We start from the raw sequence: 19,303 nt of genomic DNA, 5'->3' as shown, positions 1-19,303 counted from the left end.
TCATCTAGAGTGTCATTGTATGCTGTAGAGTTAAGAGTTTCCTTCACTGGAACTAAGGGGCCTAGACCGAACCATGAAAAACAGCCCCATACCATTATTCCTCCTCCACCAAACTTTACAATTGGCACTATGTATTGAGGAAGGTAGCGTTCTCCTGGCTTCCACCAAACCCAGATTCGCCCGTTGGACTGCCAGATGGTGAAGCGTATTTCAGCACTCCAAAGAATGCATTTCAACTGCTCCAGAGTCCAATGGACGATTTTTACGCGCTTCAGCGCTTCATGGTCCCGTTCGGTGAGCTTGTGTGGCCTACCACTTCGCCTGCCGTTGTTGCTCCAAGACATTTCCACTTCACAATAACAGTACTTACAGTTGACTAGTGTAGCTCTAGCAGGGCAGAAATTTGACCAACTGACTTGTTGGAAAGGTGACATCATATGACAGTGCCACAATGAAAGTCACTGAGCTCTTCAGTATAGGCCATTCTACTGCCAATGTTTGTCTATGGAGATTGCATGGCTGTGTGCACGATTTTATACACCTGTCAGCAACGGGTGTGGCTGAAATAGCCAAATCCACTAATTTGAAGGGATGTCCACATACTTTTGTATATATAGTGTATACTAATGTTTTATTTTTTGTTAATTGAAATAAAATACAAATATTACAGAGTATTTTGTGTAGATAAAAAAAGACAAATCAATTTTAATCCCAGTTTGTAATGCAACAAAATGTGGAAAAAGTCTTGAATATTTTCTGTAGGCATTTGGAAAGTTTTCAGACCCCATGACTTTTTCCACATTTTGTTACGTTACAGCCTTATTCTAAAATTGATTAAATAAATGTTTTCCTTATCAATCTACACACAATATCCCATAATGGCAAAGTGAAAACAGGTTTTCAGAAATGTTTCGCAAATTAAAGCAGAAATACCTTATTTGCATAAGTATTCGGACCCTTTGCTATGAGACTCGAAATTGAGCTCAGGTGCATCCTGTTTCCATTGATCATCCTTGAGATGTTTCTACAACTTGATTGGAGTCTACCTTTGGTAAATTCAATTGATTGGACATGATTTGGAAAGGTACATACCTGTCTATATGAGGTCCCACAGTTGACAGTGCATGTCAGAGCAAAAACCAAGCCATGAGGTAGACGGAATTGTCTGTAGAGCTCCGACACAGGATTGTGTCGAGGCACAGATCTGGGGAAGGGTACCAATACATTTCTGCAGCATTGAAGGTCCCCAAAAACACAGTGGCGTCCATCATTCTTAAATGGAAGAAATTTAGACCCCCAAGACTCATCCTCTTCCAAACTGAGCAATCGGGGGAGAAGGGCATTGGTCAGGGAGGTGACCAAGAACCTGATGGTCACTCTGACAGAGCTTCAGAGTTACTCTGTGGAGATGGGAGAACCTTCCAGAAGGACAACCATCTCTGTAGCATTCCACCAATCAGGTCTTTATTGTAGAGTGGCCAGACGGAAGCCACTCCTCAGTAAAAGGCACATGACAGATCGCTTGGAGTTTGCCAAAAAGGCACCTAAAGGACTCTCAGTCCATGAGAAACAAATTCTCTGGTCTGATGAAACCAAGATTGAACTCTTTGGCCTGAATGCCAAGCATCACATCTGGAGGAAACCTGGGACCATTCCTACTATGAATCATGGTGGTGGCAGCATCATGCTGTGGGGATGTTTTTCAGCTGCAGGGCCTGGGAGACTAGTCAGGATCGAGGGAAAGATGAAAGCAGCAAAGTACAGAGAGATCCTTGATGAAAACCTTCATATTTTATACATTTGTAAAAGAAAATCTAAAAACCAGTTTTTGCATTGTCATTATGGGGTATTGCGTGTAGATTGATGAGGGGGGAACAATTAAATCAATTTTAAAATAAGGCTGTAGCATATCAAAATGTGGAAAAAGTCAAGGGATCTGAATACTTTCCGCTTGCACTCTATATGTTATTTTCTTCACGGGGTTCAAACCTCTTGAAGAGGTTGCTAGGCAGGTAACAACAATATAATTGTAAATGAGCCTACATCATGTTTTGCATCTGCAGTCGTCCAGTTTAGGTCCAATCTAGACACTTTGGGAACAGTATTTTTAAACCCCACCTGTCCTGTCCCACAGCTTGACAGATCTCCCCCATGACAGGGCAGGGTATGAATACCATGACCTATTTTAGATCAGGGCTGTGAACTGGGACTGGGCTCTTCTCAGGTCTAGCTGGCTTTCACATTGGTAAATTGGAGAGTACATTTCACAGTTCACATTTCCAATTCACAATGAATGTAGATAACATAGAATGTAATATTCTCCATGTATTATTCATTTGCATTCTGAGGGTGAGAAAATGCAGAGTCTAGGTCTACCCTCTATGCAGCTTTGGCTGTGATTTTCTGAGTGTGTTGTTTTAATACTACCTTTGTGATATTTTGTAGCATTCAGGAAAGTATTGATCTGTTGGGGTATGTATTGGGAATTGTTGCCCGTTCATGTTCACAGAAGGAAATGGGCATGTATTTATTGCACGACACTGCCCTCTAGACATGAAAGTGGTTAGGTTGCAGAGCAAACTAACAAACACAAGCACCACTCTTAAAGAAAAGGTCTCATGACAAAGTTCAATACTGAAATTATTTAAACTTTAAGTTCTTTAAGTTAGTAGTTAAAAAAAAATATTTATAGATTATTATGAATCCATAATAGACAGCAGCGCTGAGGGAGGACAGCTCATAATAATGTCTGGAATGGAGTCAATGGAATGGTATCAAACACATCAAGCACGTGGTTTCCATGTGGTTGGTACCATTCCATTTACTCCATTCCATCCATTATTATGAGCTGTCCTCCCCTCAGCAGCATTATTTTAAATTGTGTGATTGTTAACAGTGTTCCTAGAATCCAATGAATTTGTCTAAGCCACCAATATTTGAATACACATAAGGGAGAGGATTATAAACTAATGGTATGAACACCTCTAAAGGGGAACCTGAAAATTACGACAAGTAAACATGTAGTTTTCCATACAATGTACATTTCTTGTCAAAATTAAAGTGCTTTTTGGCTGAGGTTAGGAGTGTAGTGGATGGAAATAATAGAACATGTGGATCTATGGAAAGGCAGAAGGAAAAGGTAAAGGTGGATCTATGGAAAGGCAGAAGGAAAAGGTAAAGGTGGATCTATGGAAAGGGAGAATGAAAAGGTAAAGGTGGATCTATGGAAAGGCAGAAGGAAAAGGTAAAGGTGGATCTATGGAAAGGGAGAATGAAAAGGTAAAGGTGGATCTATGGAAAGGGAGAATGAAAAGGTAAAGGTGGATATATGGAAAAGAGAAAGGAAAGAAGAGGATGATAAAGAGTTTGAAAGACAGAGAAAGAAAGACAGCCATTTCTAATACTCTTCCCCGTCCTCATCTCCTTCACCGCTGTCACGTCCCACCTCTTCATAATCCTTCTCCAGGGCTGCCATGTCCTCTCTGGCCTCAGCAAACTCTCCCTCCTCCATGCCCTCACCCACATACCAGTGCACAAAGGCACGTTTGGCGTACATCAGGTCAAACTTATGGTCAAGCCGAGCCCAGGCCTCTGCCACAGCAGTGGTGTTGCTCAGCATGCACACAGCCCTCTGGACTTTGGCCAGGTCTCCACCAGGAACCACAGTGGGAGGCTGGTAGTTGATGCCAATCTTGAAGCCAGTTGGACACCAGTCAACAAACTGAATGGAACGTTTGGTCTTGATGGTGGCAATGGCAGCATTGACATCTTTGGGTACCACGTCACCACGGTACAGAAGGCAGCATGACATGTACTTTCCGTGGCGAGGGTCACATTTCACCATCTGGTTGGCTGGTTCAAAGCAGGCATTGGTGATCTCAGAGACAGTTAACTGCTCATGGTAAGCCTTCTCTGCAGAAATAACTGGTGCATAGGTGGCCAGAGGGAAATGGATACGGGGGTAGGGCACCAAGTTGGTCTGGAACTCTGTCAGATCAACATTGAGGGCACCATCAAATCGAAGGGAAGCAGTGATGGAAGAAACGATCTGGCTAATGAGCCTGTTGAGGTTGGTGTAGGTAGGACGCTCAATGTCGAGGTTCCTACGGCAGATGTCATAGATAGCCTCATTATCCACCATGAAGGCACAGTCAGAGTGCTCTAGGGTAGTGTGGGTGGTCAAGATGGAGTTGTAGGGCTCCACCACAGCTGTGGACACCTGGGGAGCTGGGTAGATGGAGAACTCCAGCTTGGACTTCTTGCCATAGTCAACAGACAGGCGCTCCATCAGCAAGGAAGTGAAACCAGAGCCGGTGCCACCTCCAAAGCTGTGGAACACCAGGAAGCCTTGAAGGCCTGTACACTGGTCAGCCTGAGGAGAAATAGAAACACATCAATGGAAGGACATTTATTTGCTAACATATTTTACTAATATTTTCATTCATCAAACCAACCAGTTTGCGGATCCTGTCCAGCACCAGGTCGATGATCTCTTTGCCAATAGTGTAGTGTCCACGAGCGTAGTTGTTGGCAGCATCCTCTTTGCCAGTGATGAGCTGTTCAGGATGGAATAACTGACGGTAGGTCCCAGTTCGCACCTCATCTGAGGAGGGAAAATGAGCAGCTCATGGAGGAGCTCAATACCACAAAAGCAAAAAATAATTTCTAACAAACGCCTTTGACTCAATGTAGGAAACATAAAGCTTACCAATAACTGTGGGCTCCAGGTCCACAAACACAGCCCTGGGGACATGCTTTCCAGCCCCAGTCTCACTGAAGAAGGTGTTGAAGGAGTCGTCTCCTCCTCCAATGGTTTTGTCGCTGGGCATCTGTCCATCCGGCTGGATCCCATGCTCCAGGCAGTAGAGCTCCCAGCAGGCATTGCCAATCTGGACTCCAGCCTGACCCACGTGGACGGAGATGCACTCACGCTGGGAAAAGAGAGTTGTTTATGACTTTCTCAAACCAATAACTACTTTTAATTTGAAAATCGATCAAGTATGAACTATACACATAAGTCTAGTTATAGTCAAAATGAAAATATATCCTTCATGTTCTACTGTACAATCTTCTGAAAGAACTACTGGGCACAGATGTCAATTCAACACCCATCCCAAGTTGGTTCAGTGCAATTACATTGAAATGATGTGGAAACAAGTTTGATTCAACCAGTGTGTGCCCAGTGGGCAAACTGTTATATCTGAGTACATCTTTGGGCACAAGAGACAATTGTACCAAAACATTAATCTAAAACTGGAATAGCAACAACAATATTTAATTTGTTCAAAAATGCCAATAGGATTGTTTGTTCTACTTTATTCTTAGCAACTCTGTAGGGGAGGAGAGGGAGGAGAGGTGTGGGCACGGGGCATGACAGAAAATGCTTTCATTGTAGAGGAAGATAGGCTACCGGCTTAAACCAGAACACATGGGGACGCATCACCTGACTGAAGAAACAAGTGATCAGCTGTTGAACAGACAAACAGACAGTGTTTTTGAAGCCAAATGTCCGACATAGTTTACTGTGGGTGGTTCATTTGACAAATCATTCCCATCTGACCAACACAATGCATTTTACTTCAAATGGATTTAGTAGACCTTTAATGCTAACCAAATCTATTTTAATAAGCAATGTTAAATCAAGGTATTTAATATTGCACCAAAAAAATGTAATAGCATATCAGCAAAGCAGTTTGAACTTTGATATCATCAGAAATTCTGAAATATCTCATGAAATATTTGAGTTCTAAATACATTTTACAGGATAGACTTGCCTACTCATTACTTATAGCCTAGTTCATACACGAGGCAATTATTAGAATATATTATGAGTGTCAATGACCGAGTTTACATTTGCCTTTACAATAAGTCATCTTCCCTGGGTCACTTCCAATGCAGACAATCCAAACATCAAAGCAGAGAGAGATGTCACTGACAAATATGCCACTAAGCAGAGACATCCATTTTGACATCAAGTTTTGTTAGAGTAGTTGACTGGAATTATCAAAATAATTGGGACTGTTTAGCATTTTGGTTTGGGTTAGGCTACAAAACGAAATCTGTGTAAGTGTATGACTTTAAAAATCGTTTTAGTCGAATTGATGAATTGTGTTGAAGAAATAAAATAGAAACAGCCTTCATCCGAACACTGATGCAAAATTATTGAAAGCAACAATAATAGTATTTGTTTTATACTCACCATGTTTAAGCTGAGAAGATAAAAGATGTGGTGCGGAGAAAATAAATCTTCTTTTAGTTCAACACTTACAGGCAGACCTTTAGGAGTCTGTAGTAAGAAGTCAGTGTGATACCAAATTCGGTGGGTGGGGCTATTTATAGTTCCACGATACAGTGGACAGACAGGCTTTGTCAAAACTGATTGGCAGATCTTATGATATGCCTTGTCCCAATTGGCTATCAGAGTAGAATACTGCACAGTGTCTCATAGGCATGTTGAAACTCTGCATGAGGGTTTTTCTCTGATATAAATGTAAGTATCTTCAGAGCCTACTTGTGCAAGTTGAAGTAACACTGTATAACTGCAGTTATATGTCCAAAATATTCCCATTCACTGTAGTATGCTGTATCCAGTGATTTTGAAGTTCAACTGCAGAATTCATATGTCACCAAATTATTAAGATTTTACTACATTGTAACTGCTGTATATTTTTTAGTTGCTCTTATCCAGAGCAGCTTAAAGGAACAACTAGGGTTAAGTGCCTTGCTCAAGGGCACAATTATACATTTTTCACCTAGTCATCTCTAGGATTCAAACCAGCAATCTTTCACTTAGTGGCCCAACGCTCTTTAAACCGCTAGGCTATCTGCCTCCAAGGTGTATTGGATACAGATTCCTCTACTTCTTGTGAATATGTTGGAGTTTTGAAAACATAGATAAGTAATTTATGAAATAGTATACAACAAAACATATACATGGGAATCAAGTTCAACACATTTTATTGACGAATCTTCAATGAAACACTCATTTTTTCCCTGTGACTGTCACTATGACAGGTCGGTTGTGTTTTAAACCTAAACAAGCAACAATAAAATATGAAACCGTAAAAATAAATGCATTGCTTTTTTTTATTGTGCTTTTATAAGATATGGGAGCCAGGGGCATCCTTGCATGAACACTCAGTATTCCTCTCCATCCTCCTGTCCATCACCCTTGCCAGAGTCAAATCAAATCAAATCAAATCAAATGTATTTATATAGCCCTTCGTACATCAGCTGATATCTCAAAGTGCTGTACAGAAACCCAGCCTAAAACCCCAAACAGCAAGCAATGCTTGTGAAAGAAGCACGGTGGCTAGGAAAAACTCCCTAGGAAAAACTCCCTAGAAAGGCAAAAACCTAGGAAGAAACCTAGAGAGGAACCAGGCTATGAGGGGTGGCCAGTCCTCTTCTGGCTGTGCCGGGTGGATATTATAACAGAACATGGTCAAGATGTTAAAATGTTCATAAATGACCAGCATGGTCAAATAATAATAATCATAGTAGTTGTCGAGGGTGCAACAAGCACGTCCGGTGAACAGGTCAGGGTTCCATAGCCGCAGGCAGAACAGTTGAAACTGGAGCAGCAGCACGGCCAGGTGGACTCGGGACAGCAAGGAGTCATCATGCCAGGTAGTCCTGAGGCATGGTCCTAGGGCTCAGGTCCTCCGAGAGAAAGACAGAAAGAGAGAAAGAGAGAATTAGAGAGAGCATATTTAAATTCACACAGGACACTGGATAAGACAAGAGAAATACTCCAGATGTAACAGACTGACCCTAGCCCCCCGACACGTAAACTACTGCAGCATTAATACTGGAGGCTGAGACAGGAGGGATCAGAAGACACATATGAGTCAACCCCTACCTCTTCATAATCCTTCTCCAGGGCTGCCATGTCCTCTCTGGCTTCAGAGAACTCTCCCTCCTCCATGCCCTCACCCACATACCAGTGCACAAAGGCACGTTTGGCGTACATCAGGTCAAACTTGTGGTCAAGCCGAGCCCAGGCCTCTGCCACAGCAGTGGTGTTGCTCAGCATGCACAGAGCCCTCTGGACTTTGGCCAGGTCTCCACCACAGACTACAGTGGGGGACTGGTAGTTGATGCCAACCTTGAAACCAGTTAGTTGGGCACCAGTCAACAAACTGAATGGAACATTTGGTTTTGATTGTTGCAATAGCCGCATTGACATCTTTGGGCACCACATCACCACGGTACAGAAGGCAACATGCCATGTACTTGCCGTGGCGATGGTCACATTTCACCATCTGTTTAGCCGGCTCAAAGCAGGCATTGGTGATTTCTGCCACAGATAGCTGCTCATGGTAAGCCTTCTCTGCAGTAATAACTGGTGCATAGGGGGCCAGAGGGAACTGGATATGGGGGTAGGGCACCAAATTGGTCTGGAACTCTGTCAGATCAACATTGAGGGCACCATCAACTCGAAGGGAAGCAGTGATGGAGGAAACAATCTGGCTAATGAGCCTGTTGAGGTTGGTGTTGGTAAGATGCTCAATGTCGAGGTTCCTACGGCAGATGTCATAGATAGCCTCATTATCCACCATGAAGGCACAGTCAGAGTGCTCTAGGGTGGTGTGGGTGGTCAGGATGGAGTTGCAGGGCTCCACCACAGCTATAGAAACCTAAGCAGCTGGGTAGATAGCTGCACCCACCCACCTGTAGCACGCGCTCCAGCAGGTATATCTCTCTGGTCACCCCCAAAGCCAATTCCTCCTTTGGCCGTCTCTCCTTCCAGTTCTCTGCTGCCAATGACTGGAATGAACTACAAAAATCTCTGAAACTGGAAACACTTATCTCCCTCACTAGCTTTAAGCACCAGCTGTCAGAGCAGCTCACAGATCACTGTACCTGTACATAGCCCATCTATAATTTAGCCCAAACAACTACCTCTTCCCCTACTGTATTTATTTATTTTGCACCTTTGCACCCATTATTTCTATTTCTACTTTGCACTTTCTTCCACTACAAATCTACCATTCCAGTGTTTTACTTGCTATATTGTATTTACTTTGCCACCATGGCCTTTTTTGCCTTTACCTCCCTTATCTCACCTCATTTGCTCACATTGTATATAGACTTATTTTTCTACTGTATTATTGACTGTATGTTTGTTTTACTCCATGTGTAACTCTGTGTTGTTGTATGTTGTCGAACTGCTTTGCTTTATCTTGACAAGGTCGTAATTGTAAATGAGAACTTGTTCTCAACTTGCCTACCTGGTTAAATAAAGGTGAAATAAAATAAATAAATAAAAAGATGGAGACCTCCAGCTTGGACTTCTTGCTGTAGTCAACCGACAGGCGCTCCACCAGCAGGGAGGTGAAACCAGAGCCGGTGCCACCTCCAAAGCTGTGGAAAACCAGGAAGCCCTGAAGGCCTGTGCACTGGTCACCCTAAGGAGAAAGAGGAACACATCAAAAAAAGGAGAACACAAGATACCCACATTCTGAACAGTTTGTTGATAGAATATTTAATTGATTATTTATGTGGTATCCACCAGTTTGCGGAACCTGTCCAGCACCAGGTCAATGATCTCTTTGCCAATAGTGTAGTCTCCACGGGCATAGTTGTTGGAAGCATCCTCTTTGCCAGTGATGAGCTGTTCAGGATGGAGTAACTGATGGTAGGTCCCAGTGCGCACCTCATCTAAGGAGAGAAAATCCGCAGGTCATGAGAAGCAGAACAACCCTTTATTCCTCTAGGTATACATTTTTTCCTGAGAGAGAAAGCTTACCATTGACTGTGGGTTCCAGGTCCACAAACACAGCCCTGGGGACATGCTTTCCAGCCCCAGTCTCACTGAAGAAGGTGTTGAAGGAGTTGTCAGCTCTTCCGGTGGATTTGTCTGATGGCATCTGTCCGTCCGGCAGGATCCCATGCTCCAGACAGTAGAGCTCCCAGCAGGCATTGCCAATCTGGACACCAGCCTGACCCATGTGGATAGAGATGCACTCGCGCTAGGGTGAAGGGGGAGACATTTTTTGTCTGATAATTTCAGATGTACACCCCCTTGTGATAGAAGGACCACAATGGCTCAAAACAGTCTACACTCTATACCAGGGGTGTACTGTATAATCTAATGTAAAATTAAGCGTGTGAATAGAATAACAAAGATGATACCTGCAGCCAGGTGTTACATTGTTCTGATGTGGACATTTCTTTATTGCTGTTCTATCTATTATATTCTATTATGGAATAATAACATATTTTATGTTCCATGATGCTGGTTTTAATCTGATTCTCAATGCCCTATGTGTTCTGATGTTCTGCTGATGTGTTCTGATGTTCTGCTGATGTGTTCTAGTGTTGTGTTCTGCTGATGTGTTCTGGTGTTGTTTTCTACTGATGTGTTCTGTCTGGTGTTGTTTTCTACTAATGTGTTCTACTGATGTGTTCTGGTGTTGTGTTTTACTGATGTGTTCTGGTATTGTTTTCTACTGATGTGTTCTACTGATGTGTTCCAGTGTTGTGTTTTACTGATGTGTTCTGGTGTTGTGTTCTACTGATGTGTTCTAGTGTTGTGTTCTACTGATGTGTTCTAGTGTTGTGTTCTACTGATGTGTTCTAGTGTTGTGTTCTACTGATGTGTTTTAGTGTTGTGTTCTACTGATGTGTTCTACTGATGTGTTCTAGTGTTGTGTTCTACTGATGGGTTCTAGTGTTGTGTTCTACTGATGTGTTCTGGTGTTGTGTTCTACTGATGTGTTCTAGTGTTGTGTTCTACTGATGTGTTCTAGTGTTGTGTTCTACTGATGTGTTTTAGTGTTGTGTTCTACTGATGTGTTCTACTGATGTGTTCTAGTGTTGTGTTCTACTGATGTGTTCTAGTGTTGTGTTCTACTGATGTGTTCTGGTGTTGTGTTTTACTGATGTGTTGTGTTGTGATGTGTTGTGTTTTGCTGACCCCTCTTTGCCATTCATAGTGGAGGTAGACGCGTCCGAGGCTGGGGTAGGAGCGGTGCTGTCGCAGCGCTCGGGCATGCCTCCGAAGCTTCGCCCCTGTGCGTTCTTTTCTAAGAAGCTGAGTCCGGCAGAGCGCAGCTATGATGTGGGGAACCGGAAGTTGTTAGCCGTGGTCAAGGCCCTGAAGGTGTGGAGACATTGGCTTGAGGGGGCACGACACCCTTTCCTCATCTGGACTGATCACCGTAACCTGGAGTACATCCGGGCAGCGAGGAAACTTAACCCTCGTCAAGCCAGGTGGGCCATGTTTTTACGAGGTTTCAATTCACCTTGTCGTACATTCCAGGTTCCCGGAACCTGAAGGCCGACGCACTGTCGTGTCTCCACGACACCGAGGAGCGGACCATCGATCCTACTCCCATTCTCCCTGCCTCCTGTCTGGTGGCACCAGTGGTCTGGGAGGTGGATGCGGACATCGAGCGGGCGGGGCAGTCAGAACCCACTCCACATCAGTGTCCCGTGGGTCGGAAGTACGTCCCGCTTGGGGTTCGCGATCGTCTGATCCGGTGGTCGCACACTCTACCCTCCTCTGGTCATCCTGGTGTTGAACGGACAGTGCGGGGCCTGAAAGGGAAGTACTGGTGGCCCACTTTGGTTAAGGATGTCAGGCGCTATGTCTCTTCCTGTTCGGTGTGTGCCCAGTGTAATGCTCCTAGGCACCTGCCGTGAGGGAAACTACAGCCTCTCCCCGTTCCACAACGACCGTGGTCCCACCTGTCGGTGGATTTCCTTACGGATCTCCAGCCTTCTCAGGGGAACACCACGACCCTGGTCGTTGTGGATCGGTTCTCTAAGTCCTGCCGTCTGATCCCTTTGCCCGGTCTTCCTACAGCCCTACAGACCGCGGAGGCCCTGTTTACGCATGTCTTCCGGCACTATGGGGTGCCCGAGGACATCGTCTCTGATCGTGGTCCCCAGATCACGTCTAGGGTGTGGAGGGCGTTTATGGAGAGGCTGGGGGTCTCGGTCAGTTTGACTTCGGGTTTCCACCCCGAGAGTAATGGGCAGGTGGAACGTATATCAACCAGGATGTGGGCAGGTTTCTGCGGTCCTATTGCCAGGACTGGCCAGGGGAGTGGGCGAGGTTCGTGCCATGGGCCGAGATGGCGCAGAACTCTCTGCACCACTCCTCTATTAACCTGTCGCCCTTCCAGGTGGTGTTAGGGTACCAGCCGGTCCTGGTGCCATGGCATCAGAGCCAGATAGAGGCTCCTGCGGTGGAGGAATGGGTCCAGCGCTCGAAGGAGACCTGGAGTGTCATCCAGGAGTGCCTTAAACGAGCTGTAGGACGGCACAAGGAGAGCGCTGACCGCCGCTGCAGTGAGGCCCCCGTGTTCAAACCGGGGGACAGAGTCTGGCTCTCGACCCGGAACCTGTCCATTCACCTGCCCTGCCGGAAGCTGGGTCCGCGATTTGTGGGGCCGTTCAAAGCCCTGAGGAGAATAAACGAGGTGTGTTATAGGTTACAACTTCCTTCATATTACCGTATTAACCCCTCGTTTCATGTGTCTCTCCTCAGGCCGGTGGTAGCTGGTCCACTGCAGGACGCTGAGGTACGTGAGGTCCCTCCGCCCCCCGTGGACATCGAGGGGGCCCCGGCGTACACAGTCCGGTCCATCTTGGACTCCCGACGTCGGGTAGGGGGCCTGCAGTACCTCGTGGACTGGGAGGGGTACGGCCCGGAGGAGAGGTGCTGGGTCCCGGTGGGGGACATTCTGGATCCAGCCCTGTTGCAGAGATTCCACAGCCTCCGCCCGGATCGCCCTGCGCTTCGCCCTCCAGGTCGTCCCCGAGGCCGGCGTCGGCGCGCTGTGGGAGCCGCGCGTCGGGGGGGTACTGTCACAACGTCCACAGAAGGTGGCGCCTCTCCCCGGTCGGGCGGCGCTCAGCAGTCGTCGTCGCCGGCCTGCTAGCTGCCACCGATCCATGTTTCAGTGTCTGTTGGTTATGTCTGTTTTAGTTTGCACCTGTTCCTTGTTTGTCATTAGTGGGGGGGGTATTTAGTTTGTCTGTTTCATTTGGGATTCGTGCGGGATTGTTTCGTGTTACGTTTATTGTAGTGGGCAGGATTTATGTATGTATTGGATTACGCAACGTATTTGGATAGGCATTAGGATTGCCGGGCTGCGCCCCGTCTATTTGGAGTTTGGAGCTATTCTCCTTCCTTTTGTTGACTGTGCACCCTGCCTTGTCGCTGTATTTGCTCTTGGCTGTATTAACCGTTTGTTCAATGGACCTGTCTCCTGCGCCTGACTTACCCCTTTCCTGCTATCTTGGAGAACGTGACAGATGTGTTCTAGTGTTGTGTTCTACTGATGTGTTCTAGCAGTGGAGGCTGCTGAGGGGAAGACGGCTCATAAAAATGTCTGGAACGGCTTGAATGGATGGCACGAAACACATGGAAACCTGTGTTTGATGTTGTTGATCCTGTTACACCAACTCCGCTCCAGCCATTACCAAGTGCCCATCCTCCACCAATTAAGGTGCCACCAACCTCCTGTGTGTTCTAGTGTTGTTTTCCTCTGACACTGAAGCATATGGAGAGGATTATCTAGGTCAGACAGTTTTAGGGCTGCTGTCTCTTTAAAATGTTATGAAACTTGTCAGACCACTTCCAAATTTCTGCTGAAATTAATTTACAATGTTTGATAATATTCGGATTTATAGGTTACAATAATGCGTATTTTTCCAATATCAATAATTACAGCAGGTTGATAGGAGAAACAAAACAGGTATCTGCAATTATTTATGCATTTATCCAAAATCTCACAGCAAGTGAGGAAATTATTCATTCTTAATAACGGTGGGAAATATTTTCAAATAGTCTAAAAAGTTCTATTCATTTTTTTGTCATTGAAATGGCAGCTCAGTGAGCCGACTGTCCATGTTTACCAGAGTTAAGCATGTCTAATCTGATTTACTGTCTGCACTGTGCGTCTCTCCAGTCCGGTGAGACCTGTTCCAGCTCCACGAGTAAAGCCTCTAGAGATGATCCATGGCCCGGAGCCTGAAGGGATGTTCCATGGCCCGGAGCCTGTAGGGATAATCCATGGCAAGAATCCTGTAGGGATTATCCATGGTCCGGAGCCTGTAGAGATAATCCATGGCAAGAAGCCTGTAGGGATAATACATGGCCCGGAGCCTGTAGAGATGATCCATGGCACGAAGCCTCCAGTGATGATCCATGGCACGGAACCTGTATTGATGATCCATGGCATGGAGCCTGCAGCAACGGTCCCTAGTCCGGAACCTACAACGACGCTCTCCTGTCCGGAGCCTCCAGCAACGCTCCTCAGTCCGGAGCCTCCGGCGACGCTCCTCAGTCCGGAGCCTCCGGCGACGCTCCTCAGTCCGGAGCCTCCGGCGACGCTCCTCAGTCCGGAGCCTCCGGCGAAGCTCCTCAGTCCGGAGCCTCCGGTGACGCTCCTCAGTCCGGAGCCTCCACCGGCGGTCCGCAGCCTGGAGTCTTCGGCGGCGGTTGGCGTTCCAAAGCCTCCGGCGATGATCCACTGTCTGGTTCCTCCGGACACACAGAAGTGGGGGGATCAGCGGGCGGAGTGGGGGCTAAGCCCTGACCCAGAGCCACCGCCAATTACAGATGCCCACCCGGACCCTCCCCTATAGGTTCAGGTTTGCGGCCGGGAGTCCGCACCTTTGGGGGGGGGGAGGGTACTGTCACGCTCTGACCTAGGAGAGCTGTTTTTCTCTGTTTAGTTAGGTCAGGGTGTGATAGGGGGTGGGCATTCTAGGTTTTTGTTTTCTATGTTTTGGCCGGGTATGGTTTCCAATCAGAGGCAGCTGTCTATCATTGTCTCTGATTGGAAGCCATACTTAGGCAGCCTGTTTTTCCCTTGGTTTTTGTGGGTAGTTGTTTTCTGTTTTGTTAGATTAACCTGACAGAACTGTCGACTGTCATTTTTGTTTATTTGTATTCAGTGTTCAATTTTCATTAAAATTAACGATGAGCACTCAACACGCTGCGCCTTGGTCCCCTTCCTTCATATGACGACCGTTACACACTGTCACAAACCAAAGGATTTGGGAAAAGTACCACACAGCCTCCATTCAATTGCCAGTCCCCACAAATATACTTTTTATTTTGGATCAATCCCATAATATTTTCCAACTTTCAACTGCGGAATTCTTTTAAACACAATATTTGAGAAATGAAAAATCAGGTAAATTGATAGGCTATAACTTGTTCCTATTGACAAGTGAGATATGGCCGACCGGGTGCAGGACTTTCAAACACAGAATTCACAAAAATATCTGAATAAAATTGTTTAAATTGTTGAAGTTATACTCTCCATAATACGCCACATAAAATAAATTGAATATTGCTCACCATGATATGTCTTTGTGCAGGGGATTAGGAGAAGTAAGAAAAACAAGAGCTTGATTCAGAATCTTGCAGTTTGAGGTGTTCGATGTTTGAAGATTATTGTATGACGCAACCAAGTCGACTACAGTATTATGTCTGAGCTGAGGAAAAGCTCCCATATACTTGAGCATTGATTTCTTGCTAGAGAAATGTTTTTATTTGAGTAGTTAATGTTTTCCTAAATAACCTATTTTGAAGCTGTAAACCTGAATGTGTTTGAAGGCAGACACGTCAGGTAGACAGGACAGGAGGATTACATTATGTGATTCATTCATTGTAAGAGCATCCAAATGCACAGTCAGGGTAGTAGGGTAAGTAATCTTCTCACTCACCCAGGGTAGCCTTCGATTTGGTTACCCTACTAGGAATTTATAATGCAGTTTCTAAAGAATTCTGGAACAAAACGTGAACACAATATTGTTTGCAGTGTAATAAGAGTTATTACAGCGTTATGCATACATGTAGGTATAAGAACACATTAATGCAGTGTTAACAAAGCCTGATTAGCATATCTCTACTTGATCTACTGTAGCTGAAATGCAATTGGTAAGAATATAATAAAGAGAAGCAACATAATGCAAATTTGTCCGTCAATAACTTTAATCTCAATTAGTTGATAAACTTGCATTTAGCTGAAAATGCTTTTGGAATCATGTTCAGATCAACTTCTGCTTCCTGAATAAGTAGCACCTAGTTTTCCCTTTAGTACTCTTCTCCCTCCTCCTCTCCCTCACCCTCAATGGAGTCAACCCCTACCTCTTCATAATCCTTCTCCAGGGCTGCCATGTCCTCTCTGGCTTCAGAGAACTCTCCCTCCTCCATACCCTCACCCACATACCAGTGCACAAAGGCACGTTTGGCGTACATCAGGTCAAACTTGTGGTCAAGCCGAGCCCAGGCCTCTGCCACAGCAGTGGTGTTGCTCAGCATGCACACAGCCCTCTGGACTTTGGCCAGGTCTCCACCAGGGACCACAGTGGGAGGCTGATAGTTGATGCCAACCTTGAAACCAGTTGGACACCAGTCAACAAACTGAATGGAACGTTTGGTCTTGATGGTGGCAATGGCAGCATTGACATCTTTGGGCACCACATCACCACGGAACAGAAGGCAGCAAGCCATGTACTTGCCGTGGCGAGGGTCACACTTCACCATCTGATTGGCCGGCTCAAAGCAGGCATTGGTGATCTCAGAGACAGAGAGCTGCTCATGGTAAGCCTTCTCTGCAGAAATAACTGGTGCATAGGTGGCCAGAGGGAAATGGATACGGGGGTAGGGCACCAAGTTGGTCTGAAACTCTGTCAGATCAACATTGAGGGCACCATCAAATCGAAGGGAAGCAGTGATGGAGGAAACAATCTGCCCAATGAGCCTGTTGAGGTTGGTGTAGGTAGGACGCTCAATGTCGAGGTTCCTACGGCAGATGTCATAGATAGCCTCATTATCCACCATGAAGGCACAGTCAGAGTGCTCTAGGGTGGTGTGGGTGGTCAGGATGGAGTTGTAGGGCTCCACCACAGCTGTGGACACCTGGGGAGCTGGGTAGATGGAGAACTCCAGCTTGGACTTCTTGCCATAGTCAACTGACAGGCGCTCCATCAGCAGGGAAGTGAAACCAGAGCCGGTGCCACCTCCAAAGCTGTGGAAAACCAGGAAGCCCTGAAGGCCTGTGCACTGGTCAGCCTAAGGAGAAAGAGGAAAACATTTAAAAAAAGGATAACACAAGATCCATAATATAATAATTTTGTTAATTAAAAAAAATGCTGTAATTCACTTGTTCATTAAACTCACCAGTTTGCGGATCCTGTCCAGCACCAGGTCGATGATCTCTTTGCCAATAGTGTAGTGTCCACGAGCGTAGTTGTTGGCAGCATCCTCTTTGCCAGTGATGAGCTGTTCAGGATGGAATAACTGGCGGTAGGTCCCAGTGCGCACCTCATCTGAGGAGAGAAAAACAGCAGCTCATGTGAAGCAGAACACTCAGAGAAAGGAGTGTTCTAAAAATGTTCTTCTATATGGGCGAGGGTTCTACATGGAACCTTTTTCATCTGAGGAGAGCGCATGAGCAGCAGATTAATAAGGGGCTCAATGGCAAGAAAGCAATAAATCCTTTCTACCACACCACTTCGACTCAATTCATATTCGATGAGAATCAGAAATCTTACCGATGACTGTGGGCTCCAGGTCCACAAACACAGCCCTGGGGACATGCTTTCCAGCCCCAGTCTCACTGAAAAAGGTATTGAAGGAGTCGTCTCCTCCTCCAATGGTCTTGTCACTGGGCATCTGTCCATCCGGCTGGATCCCATGCTCCAGGCAGTAGAGCTCCCAGCAGGCATTGCCCATCTGGGCTCCAGCCTGACCCACATGAACTGAGATACACTCACGCTGTGGAGAAAACAAGGCCTATTTAGTCTGGACAACTTTTCTATACATTCAGAACATCTTGAAAATAAATCACCCAGAGGTGTAATGTTCTCAAAAGAAGTTGTAAGAGAGTTAAGTATGTTTTCATGTAGGTTTGTTTTGAAAGAAAGGCAACGCCTTAGGAATTGCTCTGTGCTAGGCATTCATATATCAGTATAGACTTTATATGGTAGTTACGTTCTAACAAACTTCACAGTATCAGAATCGCTCAAATAATAATAATATGCTACATTATCCCGATTTCTCTCCTGGTGGGTATCCTGTTCATCCATCACCGGCATCATACATTTTTGATGGCTATGATGCATGCTGACAGTGCATTTCAGCAAACGAGGATATTGTTTCTTTGGGCGTAAGCCATTTGATGAAATAAGAACACTGTACATCCTCCATTTCGATCTATTAAGCTAAATTATCCCACTGCAGTCGGGGATGAGAAAAAAAGCAGTGAACATATCGAAGATCGTGCTATTTTATTTACAAAAACACCGGGACAAAACGGAACCGGTTGGCACCGTAGAAATAGAGATTGTTCTAGAAATTGTTCTAGCCCATTTAATTATATTGTTGGCACCCCTAGTGGTTGGCACATTCTACGAAATTCCGTTCACATCACAACCTTCCTAACCCCCGTTTTGTCTGGGACATTACGCCATTATTCTAACATCCGCTCGAATCTGGTATTTCATGTTATATCAGGCGCAGACATAATTTGAGCAGAACAGAAGTCTGCCTTGGATATCTATTTAATAATAATGCTATAATTAAAATTTCCTACAGAATCAAATTAAACACTTAACAAATATATATAATAACAATAATATATGTTTAGGCTTAAACTGTTCTAAATCAGGGTCTTATTAAAGAGTTGGATATAAATGTCACATTTTTCAAATATACATTTTCAAATTATTCAGTAAATAAATGTAAATACAATAAAAACAATCTTACCATATTTATTTTTGTTCGGCTCCTCGATAACGCGTCTTACAATATGACTGCAAGGGAGTCGATGTAAGATTCTATGCAACTGAATACGTACAGCTCGATATATATACAAGTCTTGGCCGAACGACTTCGTCTCCTTTATCGCTATTGGGCAAGTCATGGTAAATCTGCCCAGTAAAGAAAATTCTGCATTTTTCCATTGGATAAACAAGAGCATCGTTAAAAAGCACCTCCCCCTAACATCTCCCAGCTGTTATAAATGCCTATACCTAAATGCCTATGCAGCCGCAAACCTTTGCAGCCGCAAACAGATTAATTGCATGAACTGACCACCTACACCAGTAGCCTTTATTGCATATCCCTGTTTCAGTGATGGTATTTTTTATACAGTAGATTATTGTATTATCTCAATAAGACTACAGGCAAATCAACACAAAATATATATGTAGCCTATTCCATTCATATTGATCTGCAGAAAAAAGTCGCATATATCCTGCATAGAGAATGCCTTGAAAATGTTTCCATCGTAGCCTACTCCATTCATATTGATCTGCAGAAAAGAGCCTG

The 19,303-nt window shown here is 45.1% G+C and overlaps 2 protein-coding genes and 1 pseudogene across 3 annotated transcripts; all 3 read right to left on the bottom strand.

The window, feature by feature from the left end:
- Positions 1–2,511: 2,511 nt before the first annotated feature.
- Positions 2,512–6,289, bottom strand: LOC115165568 (tubulin alpha-1C chain). The gene is made up of 4 exons (XM_029718766.1): positions 6,200–6,289; positions 4,709–4,931; positions 4,455–4,603; positions 2,512–4,372 (listed from the first exon to the last, which is right to left on the bottom strand). The coding sequence occupies exons 1-4, from the start codon at positions 6,200–6,202 to the stop codon at positions 3,398–3,400; spliced, it is 1,350 nt and encodes a 449-aa protein (XP_029574626.1). The 5' UTR covers positions 6,203–6,289; the 3' UTR covers positions 2,512–3,397.
- A 1,498-nt stretch (positions 6,290–7,787) lies between these two features.
- On the bottom strand, positions 7,788–10,532 carry LOC115166476 (tubulin alpha-1B chain-like; annotated as a pseudogene).
- Positions 10,533–15,049: 4,517 nt separating this feature from the next.
- LOC115165566 (tubulin alpha chain) lies at positions 15,050–18,867 on the bottom strand. 2 transcript variants are annotated; one of them, XM_029718765.1, is made up of 4 exons: positions 18,740–18,867; positions 17,527–17,749; positions 17,153–17,301; positions 15,050–17,044 (listed from the first exon to the last, which is right to left on the bottom strand). In XM_029718765.1, exons 1-4 carry the CDS (start codon positions 18,740–18,742, stop codon positions 16,064–16,066), a joined length of 1,356 nt encoding a protein of 451 aa, XP_029574625.1. In that variant the 5' UTR covers positions 18,743–18,867; the 3' UTR covers positions 15,050–16,063. The 2 variants fall into 2 exon arrangements, with proteins under 2 accessions (XP_029574625.1, XP_029574624.1); XM_029718764.1 differs by lacking the exon at positions 18,740–18,867 and adding an exon at positions 18,019–18,298.
- Positions 18,868–19,303: the final 436 nt, after the last annotated feature.

Source organism: Salmo trutta, chromosome 28 (assembly GCF_901001165.1).
Source record: "Salmo trutta chromosome 28, fSalTru1.1, whole genome shotgun sequence".
NCBI classification, from domain to species: Eukaryota; Metazoa; Chordata; class Actinopteri; order Salmoniformes; family Salmonidae; genus Salmo; species Salmo trutta.
This window is presented reverse-complemented; position numbering and strand designations above follow the sequence as displayed.